The 22,749-nt window shown below is 34.7% G+C and overlaps 1 protein-coding gene across 5 annotated transcripts in view; it reads left to right on the top strand.

The window, feature by feature from the left end:
• Nucleotides 1–22,749, top strand: part of PIBF1 (progesterone immunomodulatory binding factor 1) — a 104,096-nt gene that overhangs the window by 28,081 nt on the left and 53,266 nt on the right. For 4 of the 5 annotated variants that reach the window (XM_088051445.1, XM_005516418.3, XM_088051444.1 and 1 more), the window contains exon 10: nucleotides 1,000–1,098. The exons of the other annotated variant lie outside the window; for it this stretch is intronic. In XM_088051445.1, the coding sequence (XP_087907571.1) occupies nucleotides 1,000–1,098 (99 nt within the window). The remainder of the gene's footprint in view (nucleotides 1–999; nucleotides 1,099–22,749) is intronic. 5 annotated transcript variants of the gene reach the window in all.

Raw genomic sequence — 22,749 nt, 5'->3', positions numbered from 1 at the left:
CTCACATTTGTAGCATATGAATAGGATTCCTTTTAGATAAAATTGAAAGGAATCTTTAAGATCATCTAATATGTTCCAAATGCTAGTGAATGTTCATCATAGAAGCAAACCAGCAGTGGAGTAAAACCCTTAAGAACAGTCATAACAGATATTTGATGCTCAACAACCACTGTTAGCTCTAGCAAATTGGCTGGTGCTGTGTCACACTAAATATTGGACACAGAGTTTATATGCAGTATCTAAGCAGTGCTTCCCCTCAGTACAGACTTCTGCAGTGTTAATCTGTAGTCTGCTTACAGTATAACACACTATTAATAACAAATTCCAATTTTTAAACACAAATACTATGTTTTATTCTTAGTATCATGCTGTTCTCATTTGTGTTGGTGAAATAATAACTGAGGTAGCTTGAACATCTTGACTGATCTTTGGTAAAAAAAAAAGGTGTATTGGTTGTAATAAAATGTTATTTTATGGTTCTTTGCAGATCAAAAATAGTTCAGCAATAGAACCCAGAATGAGACACAACGAAGTGCGATAACCTATATATCAGAGTAATTAGACAATTCGTTGTATGTGGAAGTAGGATTTCTATGCTTACCTAAACTTTTTTTGTCTAAAAATTGTGGATCATCTCAGGCCAACAGCATTCCTGCAGTTATTCCCAAAGTACCAAGTGAAATTACTGGAATGTATTTAATTCCTGCAAAAAATAAGTAACTTTTATTTCTACTAGTCTAGTGTTACATGTTTCCACATAGAAATAGGTGCTTTGATAATTGTTTTCTAGAATTTCAGAACTGGAAGCTTTGCTGATAGATATGAAAATAACCTGACGTTAAGCCTCTGTAATAAATAGGTGAATAGATAGACCCTTCTGTCATTCTATGAGAGTTGAAGAAAGTAGTATTGAAGTTTGGATCAGAGAGCAGTAATTAATGAAGTAAAACAGTCTTTTTTCTAACAGATTCTTAAAATACCAATTTTTGTTTCCTTCAGAAATTTGAGAGAAGCAAGAGATAATGCTGTTGCTGAAAAAGAGAGAGCAGTTATTGCTGAAAAGGATTCTTTAAGAAAATATGATCAGCTCTTAGAACAGTAAGTGTCTTAAAAAGCATATAAAAATCTAAAGGTATAACAGTGTTTATATCTAGGTGGTGGAGGTAGGAGAAATAACTAACTTTCTGCTTACAAAGAACAAATTGAGTTACAAAATCTTCGTTTAAATGAAGTTACGCTTAATTCTGGTGGTAATTTTTTTTCCCATTATCAATGCATTAACAAGATGAAAGTTTGGTATTTCTCCTACTTCCTGTAGAGAGAAGGAAACATAATGTTTCATTTCATAGCAAGAATGTGGATTTTATATTGTATAGTAGCAGTGGTCAAACTCTGAACCTGTTTGTGGGATTTTTGTGGAGTTGAAAGTACTTGTCTTGTAAGATGACTTCCATTAATAGTTTTTATGAAGTTTGGATAGACAGCAGTAGTCATGAACATTTATGTGTGCTACATACTTCTTTTCTTACTACTGTCTCTTCTCAGTCTTTCATATTCCACGTGTAGAGTGTATTTTCTATGCCAATGTACTGTTCTGTTCAATGGAGAAAGAAACTATGGCTGATTTTTTGCCTGTTTACAAGCAAGCAGTCTTACTTTTGTTCCATAACACCTTTTCCTTTTTGTAAATTTAGAATATTAGCTGTGGTAAACTACAAGGTAATGTAAAACTATGGACAGTAATCAAAGTTGTTCAGGTTAGGTTTGTGATACACCTTTATTTTTGTCTTTAATTCGTTGTTTAATACACATTCGTTTTTTTTTAAAAATGTAGAGATTAGTTCATTAACTGACTGTGCTACCTAGTCATCTCCTCAAAGGAAGTGCTAGATGAACCTTCTTTGCTCTAAATAATTTTTAATTACAAGTAGTAATCAGTTAAAATATTGTTAACTTAAGCATAGCCACAAATTTATTAAAGCTTTTAATTTTTATGTATAACTCCTGAATTGCAGTGGTGATACTACTGAAGAAACAGCATTGCCTAAGGATTGAAAAAAACGTGATTTCTAACTGATCGTGTGAAACAATAGGGGTAGTTCTAGAGCATATGGGATGGGTCAGAGGTCTTGATATCCACAGTGCATTTAAGAGGTTTGACTTCACATTAAGTCTAGTTCAGCTGAATAGGCCCAAGGGTGCTGTAGGCCTTTTAGTGGTTAGAGCACATTGGAGGGGTTGTTGGGTTCTCAAAAAGGAATTCAGTTTGCACACTCTGAGATGACTCCACAATGTGGAAATCAAAGCCATTTGAGTAGGGAGGACCAGGAAACTTGGTTTGAAACTGATCTCCTGAGTTAAAATAAAATGCTAATGTGAGTTAGCATGGGTTTCTTTCTAACGAGACTCCTACCTTTCATTGTGGTAAGATTTACTGAGACATGGGGATTTCATATTATAACTGGAAACTCCTCTTGAAAATCAGTCTTGATGATTTGAGTTTGCACTTTTACTTAATAAAAATACTAGCTTTGCAATTCTTCTATATTTTAAGAACCATGGAGAAAATGCTTCTCTGTTCAGCTGTATTTCCACTCATATAATGTGTCCTATTTTCATACTGTTGCTTTATTTTGAGGAGGGAAGTTCCCCTGCAATTAGAAACATAGGAGTCTTGTTTGATACACTTATGTTTCTGTGCTTTTACAGCTTTTTCTTAGTGATAAACTATATAAAACTCTCCTTTCCTCATGTTAAAAAAATTAATAAATATTAGGTTTTGGAGTTCTGAGAAGTAGATTGTTCCTCAGTGGATTATTTTCTGCTTGGAAACGTGGAAAATCCATACTAGTGTTTTTTGAAATGTAGGTGTCTCTCTTTAAATCTACCTCACTTCTAATCACATAACAGGTGTCAAGACCTGACTATGACTTTCCCCACATTCCAAATCACCTACCTAAGTGAACTGCAAAGTAACTAACTGGCATGTTGAGATGGTATAAATACCTTAACTTGAAAGACTGCAAATTCTGTATTTACTGTGGATTCACGTGTGACAGTTCTATGGAACAAAGAAATTTTCCAATATCACCAGAAACCCCTAAGATGAAAAAGGAATACCTGTGTTGTCCAGTTCTGTATTTAAGTGATTATAACAGCTTGTTCTACTTTAGTAGAAACACGGTGACTCATCGTAGTTACCACTGGTATTATAATCGGTATAAACAGACATGTTTGAAAGCCTCAGAACTATGTGGAATGTTGACTGGCCTGAATGGTGGTTAAATAAAGCCCCTGGCAAATCTTGTGATCAGGAGTGTAACTAATACCAATTTTCTAGTCAAATGCAGTTATTTTCTTTTTTTTTTTCACTCGTGTTTGTGATGGTTTTCTGTGAACAGCTATTTACAAGTGCCAAGAAAATACCAAAATGATAATATTCAGGAAAGGGTTGTAGTGAGAAAGGATCTGCTGTTTCAACCTTACAGTAGACCACTGTGATGTCAGGATGTAAATGTTTTTACTCTCTTTGCCATTATACATCTGTAATTTCTGTCTGAGAATCCATGTTCCATTTACCTATGACAGTGACAAAAACCTTAAATTGTTTGATATTTTTGGATTAAAGTCTTGTTGATGTCACACATGTTCTAAAAAAGTATGACCAAAGGGAACATTTTCACTTGCTGTTGGTAGTGTGACTTAAAACTCTTTTCTAATTTCAAAGCTGTATTACCTCAATTGAAATTGTCTAGGGGTAGAATAAGCAGAGCAAATTTGTAACAACTCTGTCATCTACACAGTTAAGTTCAGATGCTAAATATGTTCCTGCTTTTCCTTCTTTTGAACACTCCTGGAGTGTTATTTTCAAACTGTTGACTTAATCTGTTACTTCTCCTTGCCAAAAGAAAAAACATCCAACCCACCAAAACACCACCAACAAAAAAAAACAACACCAAAAAACTAGAAGTGCACTAGAAGTGGTTTTCTGCTGGGTTTTTTCTTGATGGTTAAATTTTCTAGTTTCCTATAAGGTGCAATGTCAAACTTAAATCATTCCTTTTCTTAAAGTGGACTCAGAGGTCTAATATGGATTGAACTCATACTAGAGCATTTCAGCTACAAGAACCATATCTTGCCTTTGATTGTTGACTTCCTTTAAAATCAAATTCCTTAAATTTCTTCTAAAAAGAGTATAACTTTTTCCAGGACTCAGCTATATCAGTGGAAACTGGTTTAAAAATTCTAGAATTATTGGGACCACAAGGGAAATTCATACAAAACCTTATTTTTCTTAGTGAGGAAAAAAAAGTGCTCTTTTACAGATGATTGCTGTTCACATCATGTACGTGAGGTGATTTTTCTTCTCCTGTTTTTTAATGATAAAGTGAGAAGTGTAGAATAATGAAGAGAAACATAATAGGTATGCAGTAAACAGAAAATGAGTATTCAAGAAAATTGTGTTATAGCAATGCTGTTCCTTCAACTTTGCAATGGACACTATTCATAAAAACCCTTGGTTTTGTAAAAGCTAGTTTAAATTCCTGTCTCTGTCCATTAGGTAGTAGAATATTTTTAATTATGTACTTTTTTCTTTCTTGTTTGAATATACACTGATGGACAGATGATAAATTTTAAAACATGTTTCTGTAGTTGTGTTAAATCAAGGTGATGTCTACAGAAATTGTTTAGAGCCTTAGTTTTGTTCTATAAAGATTTCAAAGTATTTTGTATTATTATTATTTAAACATTTCTACGTTGATATTCATAGCTCAGTTTTAAAAAATTATTAAATTTATAATGGATGATCTGCTACAGGTAAAAATACCTTTAGGAGTATTTCTGTTGTTTCTAGTTGGAAATGCTTTTCTCAAATGAAAAACAAATTAAAGGTAATTGACATTTCTTGACAGCATTTGTCTCTGCTTTATAGGTTAAGAGAAATATGCAAAAAACATGTCTGCATGTTTGTATTTACAGATTTATTCCTTTTCTTTCCAGTCCGCTGCAAGCTGACTCTACAACTTAGAGACTTATTTTAGTCTCTCCATAATCTTTTTTTATTTGAATCTTTTATCCCTATTTTTTTCTCCTTCTTCATAATTGTGGTACATTTTAGAATTCATCAAATGCTATCTGATACTAGTCATCTGTCTTAAACTTTTTAGGTGGTTGAGAAGGGGATCAATTCTGTTCATTAAATGGGTTTTTTAATAAGATGAAATGAAGATCCCTGTATCTTATTAATTGCACGCAGATAGAGGACTGTCTTAGGTGAGAAGAAGATAAGCAGATGAATTTCCTGAATAAATAAATGTTAAAATTCATTTAGAATCTCTGTGGAGCATGCAGGAATCTCATAATTAGATTTTCATTTATTACATTATACTTTCATTGTTAACAGAAACGTTGAAACTAATTATTTTCCCTTTCTGATAACATAATTTTATAATATGGATGTTGCTGACTGCAGTGACAGGATTCTAATATTAAAATTACTAACTCAATGTATATTTGTGCTGGAGTTACTACTAATATTTAAATAGTTGTGTATTATCTCTTCAAGAATATTTGTATCAAATGAAGATTTCAATAACAGATTTTAAACAATCCATACTGCAGACTCCTGGCCAAAATAGTTCTTGGGCAAAGCTGTCATCACCCTGTGATAAAAACTACTGTCAGAACTTCTTACTCCCTACGCACGGCTGCTACGCTTGTATGTGCTTTGTAATCCCTTGAAGAGCTACATAGGTCTTGAAAATCACTACCACTTTAAATCTTCAGTTTCAATTAACACTGTTAGTGCTTTCCAAAATGCTTCTTTGGTAATAATAATTTGCTGCTACTGTATTCATTTATGACTTCTGTCATATGATGTGTATGCATAATTTTTTAACACTTAGGATTTCTATCATAATAAAGCCAAGCCTTTCAGTGACATTATTAGACCTTTTTTAGATTTCAGCCCTACCCAAAGTAACTATTGCACATTTCCCATAAAACTACCTTCATCTTCTTCTCCTAATGAGAAAGTTAAATACAAGGTACAACTAAAATGGTAACATTCATGAATGTCATGGAAATTGCTGAAAGACACCCTCTTGGAAATTCTGAATGAATGCAAATAAGTCAGTGTAAGAGCTAAGAGCAGTAATATGATGCAGAAGCGAAGAAAAAGTCAATTTCCCTATGTCTAGATTGTTTCCAAGCTGTAGAAGCAAGCTGAAATCTGTAGCAGAAAATGTCTAGAAAATTTCTACTGAAATGTCTAGGGAGATTCCTACTCTCTTCCTTTTCTTCTGAGGTTATGTTTATTTGAACTTTACATCTTAATGGATAATTAATTCTAGGATGCATTTTAATAAACAGAAGGAGAAAACCTACCTAACCTGATTGGATGAAATAGATGAATAATAGTGTTGGGAAGACTGCATACATGCTAAAGCATGCCTAGTTATTTTTGATTCTTAGATTCCTAATCAGGATCTTAAAATTTTACATTCTTAGCTAAGATGGTGTTCTTGCGGAATGAGTGTTTTGAGCCCTGTAACCAGTCACTTCATAACTGTAACTGTCTTGATGTTGAAGAATTATCTACATCAAGACTCATAGGAATGCTAAGTTAGTCTGATGTCTGACCTTTCTGAGCTTCATTACATCTGCAACACAAGCTTTGAAGTTTGTTCTCTTACTGTGCAAGGAATGTTTAATGATTATATTTATAGCTCCAAAAATCATCTTCTTCAGTTGCTTTTGCCCCAGCTCATAAGAAATAGTTCTCACACAATATTTTCAGCCTCTGAGGGATGCTTTGGAATAGTTGCAATATCAACGTATTGTCATATCATAAAGATTTTCCATAAGCCTTGTCGTTCTCATTTTACCTTTTATTTCCTGTTAGCCAAAACATTTGAATCTTATAATGTTATGATCAGTAGAGGCAAATTGTTAAATTGTGCAGTGGCTATTTGGAGTACCCAAGAAGCTATTTATTTACCCTTTTAAGTCCATAGGGTATTTTTGCTAGCCTGGAAAGGTTGAAATATATCATGTCCTTTGAGAACAAATTCAAAAGCAGTTGCAAATGCCTTCAAAGAGGGATTCTGCATTATAAGGGTGCTGCTGCTGCTTATATATATTTCTTGAAGTATTGGGTTGAAATTGCCACTGCAGTCCATGATTTTGCTATGGCTGTTAGTATTCCTCAGGTACACACCCATTTTCGTGACTCACTGCACCCAGCTTCTCATTAATGGTGAGCACTGCCAGGATGATCTAGTAGGGGTCATTTGTAACTCCTTACCAAATCATGTTTCAGGTACTAAACTTTACATGCCTTCAAAACAAGACTGGAAAAGCTCAAGATAAATTTGAGAATCCCTTTACAGGTAGAAAACATATCGCCATTCAGGAAATGCTCAAGTGAGTAGTTGAACGCTAGTGGCAGAAGATTAGGGAGAAATAAAGAAGATGCAGAAGTTTTTCTTGCTTTTCTCAAAGCACACTTTTGGCTGCACTTGGAGCCAGCTTTATCAGGCTACATATACCTTTCATGCAATACACTACAGCCCTTCTATGTAGAATAAGAGCTATGAGACACAGGGGAACTTCCCAGCCTTTTAACTATACGTGCTTTGGGTCCCTTTGAAAAGGGGACGTTACACTGGATGTAATGGCAAGTTACAAATGAAAGCTTTTACCTGAAGAGGTTGTTAATCTGGGTTTTTTTTGTATTTTTTCAAAGATTGTTACATACATTAGGTTGTCTGTGCAAATAATGTTTGTTTCTGGAGTGTTTCTAACCATCTAGGCTTGAAGGACTAAATGTGTGTGTGAAGTCCCTACCAGCATTAAGTAACCCAAAGCATTAACACTTCAATGGCACGTGAGAAAAGAACCTGTTTATAGGAAACTCCTAAATATAGAATACAGTTCTATAGTTTTTTAGAATACAGAAGAAAAACAAGTCACAAGTAACAGCATGACCATAGATACAGCCAGAGAACATTAATTGAATGTGTTAACTAAAACAGTGTATGCCAATTCAAGAGCTAAATTCTTCAAAGCAGGAATATGTATTTTCTCTGTGTCTGTATAAAAATTTTGATCTTCAAATTATAGCTATTTGTGTAATATTATATTTAACACTAACAAAACAACAAAAGTTTTCTTTTAATAGTAATTATCTTCTATAATTACTTTCTCAGTCTGAGGTTACGCCCTGGAAAAGGAGTTGAAATCATTTTGATTACCTCCTGGAAAATGATGTGATACTATACTCATTTCCACATAGCAAACTTTGGAAGAGCAGTGTCCAATAGGTGCTTGTGTGGTGTGAGATGGAGGTTATAGCTTTGTGTTGTTAAAACCTCATAATAAATTCTGAAATGTTGGCATGAAGACTTAACATTGATGAGTGAGAGCTTTGAGGTAAATGTTGGCTAGTGTTTGTCTTCTGCAGAATCACATTGGAATTGTTAAGAAAACGATAGATATATAACTGAAGAAAGCATTAGGCTGATCCTCATTTCCATGCTGTTGATACCCATTTCATGTGACTTATTCTTACAAATAAGAAAAATGGTGCTATGTGCTTCTGGAATAGAGGATAGGTAGTTAATTTGTAAATGAACGAATGAAGAACTGTGAGTAAATGAAGGATCATCATAGTATGTTCATGCACAGGCATTCAGAATAGTGTGCATTAGTTAGCCAAGGTACTTTCATACCATAAACCACAAGGAGCTGTTTGCCGTGTGTGGTGGGTTTTAGTCAGGGACATTAGTAAATCCAGCATTGAATGTGCCTAATTAATCACATCAAAGACTTCCCAAAAGAGAGTGATGTATGATCTTTATGTGTAGTGCTCACAGCTGGTGAGTCCAGTGTTCACAGCTGATGGAATAACCATGCAAGTCCTTGGCAGCTGTTTTGTTGCTTTCTCTCTTCATGAGATTGGCATGTCTGGTGACCAGTGCCTTCATGAGAAAAGAACAGAAAGACCAGGATGGGTCAGAAAGATCAGGAGGGCTGATTTCCCTTTCGTATGTTCTTGGTTCTAGATAAGATTGACTCAAGATTGTATCCCAGACTTTGTTAGGGTTAACTTAGAGAGTTGTTTACATTCAGGGACACCAGTAAATTTTTTTTTAAGCTCTGTGTGTTCAGTGCTGAAGTACATCACATATTGAATAGTGGGAAGGCCATGTCCTTCAGTTTACTTAGTGCAAAGCTATTTAGATTATTTTTACAGCTATTTGTGTTTCTAGCTGAATGATCTAAAGGCACGGTTGTGTCTACTTATATGACTATATGGGTAACTGTGAGTATATTCTGTGAAACCAGCAGAATGAATGTGCAATTAATGTTCAAGGCATAGTTAGCCAGAGTTCAAGAGCTTCCTAAGGAATAGCTTGATCTGGGTAGCTATAGGATGGCAGTGTGAGGTATCAGAACATTTTTACCAAACATCAATTAGCCATAGTGACACTTAGCTGTGACATCACATTTGAATCATGGGAGTACCAAGAGGGTGGTACTACTTTGAGCTGTTTATGATACCACTGAGGGGAAGCTGAGTTAGATTAAAAAACAAAACAAAAAAACCCCAAACAAACAAAAAAACCACCAAACCCCAAAAAGTATCTTAGAACCTTAGCAGACCAATAGGCTCTCCAGTGGTAGATGGGAACATTTGTTCTGGATGGGCCTCCAAGGGGAGCACAGTGTGAAAGCAGATATGCTGATCTGCTCCAGAGGGTGGCTGCTGGTGATTAGGGAGAGGATTTGTAATTCTGTGGGAGGTTTGTGATGAGAGGCAGTAAGGACACAGAATGCAGGGACTGAATAAACCCAACCAAGGTGGAATGGAGGGGTGCATATGAAACACTAGATCAAGAGGCTTTATGACTAGCAGTAACGGGCTCTTCTAGTTCTTGCCATTGGGCAGAATCCATAAAGATCCCGTTTATGTGTCTATACGGCCAGCCCTTTCTTAATAGTAGGTTTTTGTACTAGTAAAGAAACAAATGTTGCCAAGTCAAGACATTCATTGCTGCACAGACCACCCTGCTGACTCATCAAGCTTGGAGAAGGTACAGACTCTCTGTGTATCCCTTTGAGGTATTCCAGTAGCAAAAAAAATTGCCATAGTTTATGCTGCTTCGTACCCATGGAATAAACAAAATTGAGAAACTTTCTCTTAAGAGAAAGTAAAATTTTTCCATCAAGTGGCAGTGCAGTTGTAGGAGTAAATGTAACTAGAAATAGGTTCCTTTGAGATGGAGCTTGAGCACCACATAAAACGCTTATACCTGTCAGGCGCTTAATCTTTATATGAAATGTTGGATTTCATAGTAGATATATAAAGTGTACATACCTGTACTTACAAGCCTATTTGTACCTCTCTTCTAAAATTTAAACATTAGATGTGTTGTCAAAATGCTGCAGCTCTTGGCTAACATTTTAATATAAATACTACTGCATGTGTACGTATATCATCTAGTATAAGCTTTGATGTGGAACTTGTCATCTGGAATTGTTTTCATAGATATTTTAATTGTTTCATGGGAAGTGTTGCCATGGATAAACAGATAAAGTGCACTGATTCATCCCTTCTGAAATTTTTCTTAATGTTTGCTGTGATTTTTCTAATATCTTTAGCATTTCCATTCCAGAAATATAATCTAGATCATAAGTTTCAAAATGCTTCAGAAAGCTAAATCTTTGTGTTTTACCTTGGATACATTGCTGAGGTCACTAGAATTGGTTGTTGGTTATAGAGAAAGGAAGAATTTGGCCCACTCAAAACACTATGGGAAGGGGAAAAGGTTTTATTTGTGCAAAGTGGTACTGTAAGTAGATGAAAATAATTAGAAACCAAAGTCCTTCCCTTGTCTTTAAAAGCTGCTTGCTTCAGGTAATTGACTCCTGAATCTCTGAGTACACTTGTGATAGAGGGTTTCTCTAAACAGTAAAGGGCAACCAAAGTGTGATTGATGAAAATCCCGTGACCTTGTGAAATGCCCAGTATTAGGTGGAATTTTATTGATAACTCATTTCAAAGATTTTTAGACCTAAAACCAGGTGAGGAATTACTGTCTTTGTCTGTTGCATGTTCTTCTAGAACATTTTTGTTTTTACAGACAGTTACTTTACAGAAGCTAGTGAGGCTGGGTTTTTTTTTTTATTTTAGGTTTGTCCTTTATGACACTGTTCCCAGTCACAAGTTGTGAGATCTGGGTCTAATTGTCTGTGTCAGAGTTCTTTTTTTCTGTTTTCAAGGTATTCTATATGCATAGATAAATGGGGTACATTTCAGGTTTATTTTCACTGTGACAGATGACTTCTTCTTTTCAAAGCAAAGAAACTTTTTTAAGTACTGCATTTGCTGTAAGGCAGTTGTATTACTAAAATGTGCAGATCTAAAAAAGTAGTTGACATGCTCCAAGTTAGAAAAGAGCTACCTTATGGCAATTTGTTTGCCTGCCAGGGCTCTCCCCCCACCCTGCATTTTCTTACTTTTTAAAATAATCAAGTCTTCCTTTTGTACTTGGTCTCAAATGGTTATCTATTTATACTGAACAACTGTATTAAACAGTTTTAGTTTAACCATTCAAGTAAGAAAAAAAAATGGAATTTTTTTTATTGTTAAATTGATATCTTTTGGCAGAATTACTAATTATTTTTGAAGACAGTTTTACATTTATCTTTGTAAGTCTCTTTTGTTATGCCAGCTGTCTAAATCTTTTCATAAACTTCAGTTAAAAGAACATATTTTCCATGATTATTTTAAATATAATGTTTACTGGAAGGGAAGTCTAGTGAATTCCCACAGATGAAGTGTGAGTGTATTTCTCCCACTTGTAAATGAGTTCTTATTTCCTACAATATGTATTCTGGTACCACAATGAGTCATTTTCAACATGTTTTAGTTTAGCTTCTAAAACATTTAAAAACTTGGCAGATACACATAAATGAACGTTACATCTAGTTTTAGAAACTGCTTCCAAAGAGTATTTTACTAAAATGAAGACTGTGAATAAACCTTTCAGAATGCAGAAGTGTCTTTTGTGATAAGCTTGAAGTCATTTGCAGAGGTCTTTTGGTTTGGGTTGTTTGTGATTGGGGATTTTTTCCTCACCTTTGACAGGTTTTGGTTTAACTATCTTATAAAATAGGGAGAATACTGTTGTGAAAAGCCTTAACATTTATATGCAATGTGTTGTTAATTGGATATTTGAGCCAGGCAAGTAATACCTTTCTTCAGTATGTTAACTGAATTTTGTAAATTTTCATGCTGTTTTATTTTTAAATTTTTAAATTTTATAACTTTTTCAAAATGAATGTAGTGTCACTTCTTCTTTAATGTGATTTAATGTGTTTAAGATTATATTTGCCGTGCCCTGCTTAAATCTATTTCCTCATGCTACCTTGACAGTTCCACTGTTGGGAAAAACATCAAGACTAAGTAGTTTGCATGATTAAAAGGGACTGAGGAGTTATAGGGGTGGAGTGCAAGTGCGAGGAAAATGGGGGAGACCAGCCATGTTTGATTCAAAAGAAAAAAACAAAACAAAACAGCAAACAAAAAAACAAAATCCTCAATGCAAAATGACCAGTGTTCCATTTCAGAGAAGTTATATCTAAAGAATATTTTATATTTTAACTTCATTGTCTTTGCTTCCTGGTATCTGGTACATTTAATATAAGGGCACCTTAGATACTTTGCTCACATGAGACCTATGCTTAGATACTTGCATGTTTCTGCAATCTGGATTCAAATACCACCCTAAATATTTTCCAATTGTTGGCAACATTTGTTTTGTCACTTATGGTATGGATAACTTTGCAACTCTCTGATTATTCTGTTCCAACTTTAGCCATCTGTATGTTGTCCATGATGCAACAGCATGTTATCAGTAAGGTTTTACTGTAATTATCACCCTTAAAAATTTCTGTAGCTTTTTATTAGACTCAGAAGATGGGGAAAACATATAAAACTTGGATCAGTAAGTCCTTTATTAAAAGGTTTCCTGGAATCCCTTTTCCCTTAGTTACGTGGTACAAAATATAAAGGAAACCTGTTTTAAAACCCTTCTCTGCCTGACCCCCCAGACTGGTCCTAAATTGGTCAATTTTCATCAAGGACAAAATCATGAAAAGGAGGGGAAGAAGAAAGCTTAAGGGATTGAGAATCTTAATTGTTCTGTCAGACAAAAGTATTTTTCTCTGTCCATTATGTCTGTATTGTGAAACTTGCAGAGGATTGATGATAGGCAAAAATGTAAAGAAGGAAAAATGAGAGGTGGGGAAGGGAATAGTATAAATAAATGAAGAGACAAAACAAAAAAATAGAAATTGTGAAAGTTTCACTGAGTGATTCATATGAATGTAAAATACATGATGCAGTTTCCCAGTCTTTCTCTTTGGAAGAGTAGTATAAGCCAGGCAAAGACAAAACAGTTGTATGAAGCAATTGGTAAATGGAAGTAAGTGTGTTGGGATTGATGGCAGAGTCCATTTCTTCATTTCTGCTCATCCAGTTATCTTTGTACAGCTATTTGTAGAGATGGAAACTGTGAATCTAATTGATGATAACTTTGCTATGAATTTTGTTCAGTGACACATCTGGTGAAGGTGAACATCTCCTTCCAGATCTAACACTGAAAACCTTTGAACATCATATTCAGAGATCTCAGTTTTGTTCATACCACTGTTACAAAATTTTGTGATGTTTTTGAAGCATTTTGAAAATGTAATATACTGTTAGACTTTAGATGAGTTCAAACATTAGTTTCTGAGCAAAGTAAGTAAAATGCAGATTTTAGTACAGTGTTTGCTGTGTCTGTTATCAGTCTTGTCTAATTTTAAAAGTGCTGGAATGGAATCATGTCTGTAAGGTACCTGTTTCTTCCCATTGACTTATAAAGGGAGTCTGCACAGCAGGCTCAGGTGTAGGTAACCACATCATAAACAGCAGAAGCTACGCAGATCAAGTCCCACATGGCTTTTGTGAGTAAAAGAAGTTCAGCATAGACTCTTTTCCGAAATTAATGGGTTTTGGAGCTTTTATGTTTTACCATGAGTCTTAGTCTTCCTCCAATGCAGAATTGTCAAGCCTTTAAGCATTTCTCAAAGGCTGGTCATAAAATGGAATGTTTTCATTATGAAGTGCCATATGCTGCTTTTTTTAGTGAACTCTGCTCTCTTCCATGATTGGAAGTACTTTGATTGACAGAAATTCAGTGTAGGTCTAGATACGTGATTACACACAGGATTGGACCTGGTTAATGAAAATACAGAGGGTAAGAAGATACTATACTCTTTCAAAATTTTCAGTCTTAGCTACCTTGCAGTAACTCAAAAAGAGTTGCCAAACCCAAATGAAGAGTAAGGAAACTTGGTTTTTTGTTGGTGTGTTTTTTGGGTTTTTTTTTTGTTGGGTTTTTTTTTTGAGAGAGAGAAATGGTAGAAAGGACAGAAAAGATCTGTCATGTAGCAGAGATCTACCTGCTGCCCACGGGAGGGGTGGTGATTGCCCAAAGGAAGCTGTGACCCTGTGGGAAGCCCATTGTGGAGAAGGTTTGCTGTCAGGACTTGTGACCTCACAGGGACCCACACTGGAGTAGTCTGTTCCTGAAGGACTGCGCTAGTGGGAAGGACGCACACTGGAGAAGTTTGTGGAGGGCTGTCTCCCATGGGAGGGACCCCCATGCTGGAGCAGGGGAAGAGTATGAAGAGTCCTCCACTGAGGAGGAAGGATTGGCAGGAATGTGGGATGAACTGACCACAGCCCCCATTCCCTGTCTTTCTGCACTACTGGGAGGATGGAAGTTGAGTAAATTGGGAGTAAAGTTAAATTCAAGAAGAAGGGAAGGATGGGGGGAATGTGGTTTATTTTAGGTTTTGTTTTGTTTCTCGTTACCCTTTTCTGATTTGATTGGTAATAAATTAATTTTTTCCTAAGTTGGGTTTGTTTTGCCCATAAGGGTATCTGGGGACTCATCTCTCTCTGTCCTTATCCTGACCCATGAGTCTTTCATTACATTTCTTCTGCCCTTTCCAGATGCAGAGGGGAGTGATAGAGTGGCTTTGGTGGGTACCTGGGATCCAGCCAGGGGCAATCCACTGCACTGTACTGAAAATGTAGTGTATGGTGGGTAAGTGCAGGTTTTGCACACATTAATGACTTTCCAACAGGTTGTCATAGTGATATCTGGAGGTAGCTTTTCCCTGACTAGATTCCAGTGAAGTCTTACCAATACCTCCTGTTCTCAAGCACCACCTAACCTCAGAGGCACTTAAAATCATTCCAAGTTGGAGCACATTTAGGTAGAGGTCCTTGTGCATGCTCGGAAGTCTCCTGCTTTGGAAAGCTAAGTGTTTATTTTGATACGAGTAGGAGGTGCTTGAACTCTGTTCAAGTCCCTGAAGGGCCTGTTTTTATTAGAACATGGCTAACTCATTCAAAATCGAGTTCACTCCAGAACAATGTTAGAAGAAGTGGTAACGGCTAAGCTTTGCCTCTTTTGTAACATGATTTGAGCACTTGCCCAGAAAGTTTACGACCTTTGTCCTTTCCCTCTCAGTCTCCCTAATTATTTAAACAGGTTTTGGTGTTACCTGGAAGTTATGTTAATTTGTCCAGGACTAATTTGTTAATTTGTTGGCAACAAGTCTTGATACACATGATGCAATGAGTTATTCCTCATAAGAATGAGGAAATTTTCCTCATTTTTCAAGAGGAAAAATGAACAAATTAGGGGTTTTTTTGGTGAAAGTCAATCAAATTATAAGAAAATTACAAAAATGCAAGTAAAATATAACTTTCATAATCTTTTAGCTATGTAATTGTCTTTTTTGTACTTCTTTTTCCATTATTGAATGAAGAAAAAATCGAAAACTCTACAAATGTGGATATTGGCAATATAGTAGTTACCTATAAGGTTTATAAACATCATATTTAGAGTAAGCCTTTTGGATTATTGATCATTTTGTCATTTCATGTAACCATCTTTTCAGAAATTAAACTCCGAACTGTACTATTCCTAGTGGATGATATTCTAGTTGTTACATCCAGATTGGGTTTTAATTTCCGTTTCAAGATTATTTTCTCCTAGTTTATATCACAGTGTTCCGATAATAGCATTTGTCAAATTTATCTATTGTTTTGTCCTCTTAAAATCTTAGTCAGACTTTGTTTTTCTAGATTGAAGCTTATTTGAGTTCTCATGGGATAGATTCCTTTTTTTCTTGGACATCTGAGTACCATTTCTTTTAATCCTGACCTCACTTTAACACAGATAACTGGAATTCTGAATAACGTTTCAGATAATTTCCTGCTCTATCTCATATGATGCCATAATTTCCACTAGATGTACCTTAGTGATTCCTGGAACTTCGTGTCTTTTGCATAGCTAGGTTATGTTAGCAGTTTAGTTATCCTAATCTCATGTAACAAATCTAGATCGTTCTCCTCAGTCTGCTCTGTCTTGTAGAATGCTGGATGAACAGAACTGTCACCTTAAGTTTCCTAGCCCTGCTCTAAGTCTCCCATCCATATATACATTCTTACCAATTTTGTGATTATACTACATTATTATTGTTCTGTGATAATCACACTCTGTCATTTCATAGAGAAGCACATCACTAGAAGATGTGCAGTCATTTTTGCTGCAAATACTCAACATGAGATACAACTCACTAAATGAACCTGTGCTGAGTACACTTACAAAGGAGCTGCAAACTTCTGAATTGTTATCATTCCTCAAATATGTTTTTAATCTGCATTTCAGATCTTCAGCTATTCAGTGTTGTGTCAATAGGATACAAAAATGGAATTGCTAAAAAAGGAAAGGAACTAGTTTTCAAAAGTTGTAAGCTCTGGTGTGTGATGCTAATCAATTTGAACTTGTGTTACTGAGTTGCAGGGGGAAAATAACATTTGTGAAAAGTGCAAATACTTGCAAATTGTTTCTTTGTTCTTATAATTTGACAGTTTAACCATACAAACCTGCCAGGGCAATTTTCTTTTCTATATTAGTTATGAAAAATAAATTACACTGATTTCCCTGTAATTTTTTTACTTGCCTTGTTTTAACTTTTATGTACACTTTATTTAGCAGCTGCCAGATTAAAATGTTAAGGAAATGTTAAGTGATATACCTTTCTTTGTATTTTAGAAATACATAGATTCTAGGAACATTTGTTTTACTAATTACTAGTTCTATAGACTATCTTTTTGTGTCCTGTTAAACAGAAAATATTTGAACTGTAAGATGCCTTTTTACTACACTCTGGGTTTAAGGAAGAGAATAGTATAAACTATGTTACAGTTCAAATAATGTCCTAAGCTTTCACTTGCCTGCTGCAGTTTAAGATTTTGTTTATGTATTATAGCTCATGTATGAAATGAATAGACATGCTTAAGCATCACTTTAATATTTAAATTCTCTCATTATATTAGTACTTGTTATCATTCCATAATGTTTGCAATTCAAGCAGCTTTTATGCTTTCTTGTATTGGCCTGCCTACTCCAGTTACCAGCCTACAAAATAAATCCTTGTATATTCAAGTTGATGCCAAGATGCCAGCAGTACAAACTATAATGCGTGATTCATAACGCAGACTCCCAGAGCATTTACTCACGTACGAGTACATTCCTACGAAATGACAGTCAGAGAACTTTATATCTGTAAATGTGTGATCACTGAAAAGAGATTCTTTGTTGATCTTGCATGTGTGCACATTTCATATCAATTCAGTGATCTTAAAGTTAGAAAGTAGTAATTTTCTGTTATTCCTATTTTAATGCTAAAATAGGAAATAAACCATATTAAAAAAAATCTTCTAAGCTGAATTTGTTTGAAAAATGGAATCATATTTTCCAAAATTAATTATAAATTCATGTATCTTTGTGTATCAGTTTGTGGAGGGAATATAATGGAGGAGAATCTCCTAAAATAAGGAGATAAAAAGATTACTGAAATGTGATTGTTCCAAATGAAAGAAGAATAGTTTTGCCAATACAACACTGACCAGTAGTTTTCTAGGTCTTCAGAAAAATTTAAGTTCTATCCCTACCAACTGAATTGTTCTCAAGGCCTCTTCTTTTTGCCATTTTTGCAATTTTTTTTTCAAGTTACAATTTCAGAAATTGCATGCTAATAATGATAATACCTTGAGAACTAATAATACTTAGAGAAGGAACAATATTTAAAAAAACTTGAAAAACAGGTCCATTTAAACAGTCATAGAAAATTTGTCACACATAGAAAATTTTGCTATTGAAACTCTACAGCAAAACTCTAAAACACAAAGAGTGAAAGAAACATAGTTTAAATAGTTTTGTAGAAAGCTTTATTTTCTCTTATTTCCCTTCAATGTCAAAGGTGTCTCTTTTTCCTTTTTTTCTTTTTTTGTAAATTTTATTTTTCTGTTTAGTATTCTTTTGAACAGTCCCAAGCTATGTATTTATTTTTTTTTGGAAGCTGCATAAACTAATTTGAAGTCAGTAAGAAATGGAAAATGTGAACTTTAAATGCCACTAGTACTGGAGAAATGGAAATTGATAGGAGAATAATACCAAAGCACTAAGTATTGTTGCTTTTGTTATTGCAATTTGAAGTATAAAATCTGACCAAAATATTTGCAGTAGCAATAGACTGTGCATTCTTAAATACATAAAAATAAGTGAATATGCAAGTTGTAATTCTCCTTCTAGTGTATATCTTAATTACTTTCCTATCCACAAAGTTTATGGTCCTATTTTATGTCTTTGTAAGAGTACTTCAGGCTGTTTATTTTATTAATCATATTGCATGCTGTATTTGATCATGATCTGAGAGATGCATTGAATTACTTTAAACACATGCTTTAGATTCCTATAGATCCATAGTACAGTTGTTGAACATACCCTGCATTTCTAAAGAAGCAAAAAAGATTGCTCACATTCATACAAGAGCTTGCTTCCACGCCAGGAATGACAGATGCTGTTACAGCTGAGAAATGTAGTGTTTTAGGAAAACACTCAAGCAGTAGTAATCTTAGGCTAAAGTAAAAAAAAATTAATTTAAGATGCCTTAAACTGGAGTTGAAGGTACTTGCAGTGTAGATGTTTGTCATACAAACTGTCAAGGATTATGTTCCAATTCAGTAAATCTGCAATTTGAACAATATGAACAAAATGGTTTTGTTCTTTCCCTTTAATAATTTCATATGCACCTAATTGTTGTATTTCTCATTTTAAGTAAATATATTTGAAAGATTTTTTCTATTGTTTGTATTATATGTTGTAGAGTGTGTGTAAATGATAGCATACCAAGGAATGGTGAAGAGGGGAGTTGTCTGTGCATAATCCAAACTTTTGTGGCCTGTATTTGACTTTGCTGTGCCAAAGCAACATATTTATCCTATTTTAATGTTGATATGATCAGCCAAGAGTCTTTAAATTCATTCCATGTGCTGCAGAGAATAATTCACATGAGAGATCAGTTGTCATGTTTAGCAAGAATATAACATAATAGAGTAAATGGGAATTTGGAAAGTAAGAGAAAAGTATCAATAAAACCGAAGCAGCAAATTATATAGCATTCTATATAATGATGCCACAGTTCTAGAAACACAAAAGTGGTAATGGCACAGGTACAACCATGTAGCACTTAATGGACTTAAAGTCCTGACACACACTATCGTACTTGTATAGTGACAATTTTGCTTCCTGCAATGCTAAAAATGCATATGACTTTACCTGAATAAGAAAAATAATTGTTTCAAATTTTTTAAAGCCCCTAATGATGACATAGAAGTAGTAGCTTCTGAATTCTGTCAGTCATGAACTTAACAAAACTACAAGTTATTCTTCACAGTCCAGCAATTCAGAAAAGGTACTTCTTGTCACTGTCCAAAAATAAAAAATAGCTATAATAGGTGGAAAGAATATCTGTAAGTTGTGAAGTAGTTTTATTCCTTCATTAATTTATAACGATGTGTGTCATCGTAAGTGGCAAATAATCAATACTTCATTTGCTTTCAGAAAAAGATTATATGAACAAGCAAGTTCTGTTGAGTTGTGTTACGTTCTGTGGCTAGGGAACAGAGATTCACAATAAACATTTTCTTCTATTTCGAAGAAGCAGTTTTAAGATGGGATAAAATGCTAAATGTTCTGGGTCTTCCCAGTGTTGGTATTACAGGCAGAGTTGAATTAGCTTGATACTTTTTATTATTCTGAAAGGGAGACTATCCCATGAAAGTTCAAAGAAAATTGTTTAAACAATTTAGGCCACAGGCCACATCACAATGATTCCTGGTTAGAATTTGACATGTATCTAAATACTGTTTCTCTCAAAGCAGATACTCTTTACTCTTACCAATATACGCCATAGTACCAATACCAATAATTCAAGGAAGAATTCAGAAGGGTCATTTACATTGTGTGGGTCAAACAAACTAATCTCTGTGATTATTTTTGGCTATATATAAGACTGTGTATACAGTTTATTGTATTTTTGCATTAATCTGATCTAGCTTTATACTAGTCTGCACATACACCATTATTAACTTGATCACAAAGCTAAGTGAAGACTAATTTACTGTTCTCCTTACCTTACATATTGAATGCAGTCTTGGAAAATGCCCTTCATTTGTTGAAAGATCAGACATCTGTTAGAAAACCTGCTGTGGCAAATTGAATTTCAAATCTTAGCACTACTCATCTAGAAGTAATATCTTTTTAGTATCCCTTAGGTATTTGTCTCCACATCTAAACATTCATGCACTCAAGTCTAATGACAGTTTCCCATCTTTATCAATATTCATGCATGTCACCTACAATCCATATTCCTACATTATCATATTTAGTCTTTTTCAACAGAGAACAGAGCACAAGGTCTGGCACTATACTGTGATTTCTGATTTATCTTCACTTCTCCAGGGTGTCACCTCCACTGGTAGCTTTCTCACTGATGGTAATTCTCAAATTTGACACTAGTATTTTTTGTTTACTTTGCTTTAAAGAGGAGCATTTCATGCAAGGTCCAAAAATCAACAAGAAAATCTGTTATTAAAAATTCCAGAAATATTCTCATCTGAAAGAGTCTGTGAACTCCTTGACAAAAACAGGAAGTTTGGGTGGAGATCCTTTGTTGGGTAAAAGTATTTTTGATCTTAACTTCCTAAAACCTTCACTCCCATGATAGAGACCTTTTACCTCATCTAAGGACTTAATTCCAGTAATCTGCTGATATTAGGCTTAAGCTTCACTCTGGAGGACAGTTTACACATCCATACCCCTAAAACTTAAGAAAAATAAAATGTATTCTGTCCTCTGCCTGTAAGTTCAGAATCATTATATGAATAATGATGTGGTGACACCATTCTCATATCATTTGCTAAAAATAGGCAAAATGAGATCTCACTTAGGAATAACTGATCAAATTCATCATATGATAGTAGTGTTGAGTGAATCAGTAACTAGGATGGTTTGTTCCCAGCTGAAAAATAACTGAAGTTAAAACTGATGATTTAAGACCTGTATTCAAAGAACTTTGAGATAACACAAGATTAGACACCAACAGGAAGTAAGTATAATTCTTTCTCTTCGAATTCTGTCAAATCAGAGATGAATTTGAGAAGGTTTTTTTAACTTTCTAGCTGGGAAAGCTGCAGAATGTTTTTCGTATGTTGCTTTTGCCAACCAGAATCATCTGTACAGTAAATCCCCAACATCCTGTAACAATGGGGATTCAGCAAATGGAAATATAACTAACAAAGTTCTTAGCAGTGTTCTCTCTATCAGGAGTACTGCTGGATAGTCAGTTTTCCTGCTCAGCACAGTCACTGGTCTGATATGAGGAACTGTTTTCAATATGTGTGTGTCTGAGTAAATTAGATTCTTGATTTACTTTATGGTTGTCACTGAAATTTTTTGAAATAATGTGACTACTCTCTTACATATTGCAATTTGAAGTGTTTGGCCCTTTAACTCTATTAGGCAGCAAGAATAATTTTTTTCCATTTATCCTTCTTCAGGGAAGTTCTGCAGCTTTATAGCTGACATGCTTTCATTTGATACTAATAGACTTCAAATCTTTAAATACTTTTTAGCACGTGGCAGAGTGATCCTAAGGAACCTCAATGCCTCAAGAGCTTTTTCACTGGATGAAAAAGCTCTAATAGTTGTAATCATAATGTAGTAGAGCTTGTGTCACTGTGATTGTTCCCAGCACAAGTTGACCCCTGAGGTTTGTACTGCAAATAATGAGCTTTAACTCATGAAATGCCTGTGCTTTATGTAGCTTTCAGGATGGTAATTCTGCAGTTTTTATTGAAGATTCCTAACCCATACTCATGGTGTTTTGTGGGTAATACATCTTGGCATAACTAACACTCTGGATGTCCTGAAGCAATTTACCTGTAACTGTTCTTTAACGTGTGATTTTTATATGCACATTTGCAGTGTACACTCTTTATTTTTTGCCTTTGAATATCTATTTATGATTACCAGGAATTCTGAGATTAGAAAGAGGTGAAAATATGGGCCAAATTCCAGCCCAATACTAATATAGTAATAATAATATAATAATAACAGTAGTCAAAGTATTAGACTGTGTTATCCTATTAGTATTGCTAAGACAAGCATGCTTTAGTGTCATGTATCTGTAAACACTGCATCTCCAAGAACAGCTGACAGAGTGCAGATTTTCTTGTTTTCTGAAAGATTGACTCCATTTTGAATTAAGGCA

Source organism: Pseudopodoces humilis, chromosome 2 (assembly GCF_049639895.1).
Source record: "Pseudopodoces humilis isolate 2021_Gansu_Grassland_sample_001 chromosome 2, ASM4963989v1, whole genome shotgun sequence".
Lineage (NCBI taxonomy): Eukaryota > Metazoa > Chordata > Aves > Passeriformes > Paridae > Pseudopodoces > Pseudopodoces humilis.
This window is presented reverse-complemented; position numbering and strand designations above follow the sequence as displayed.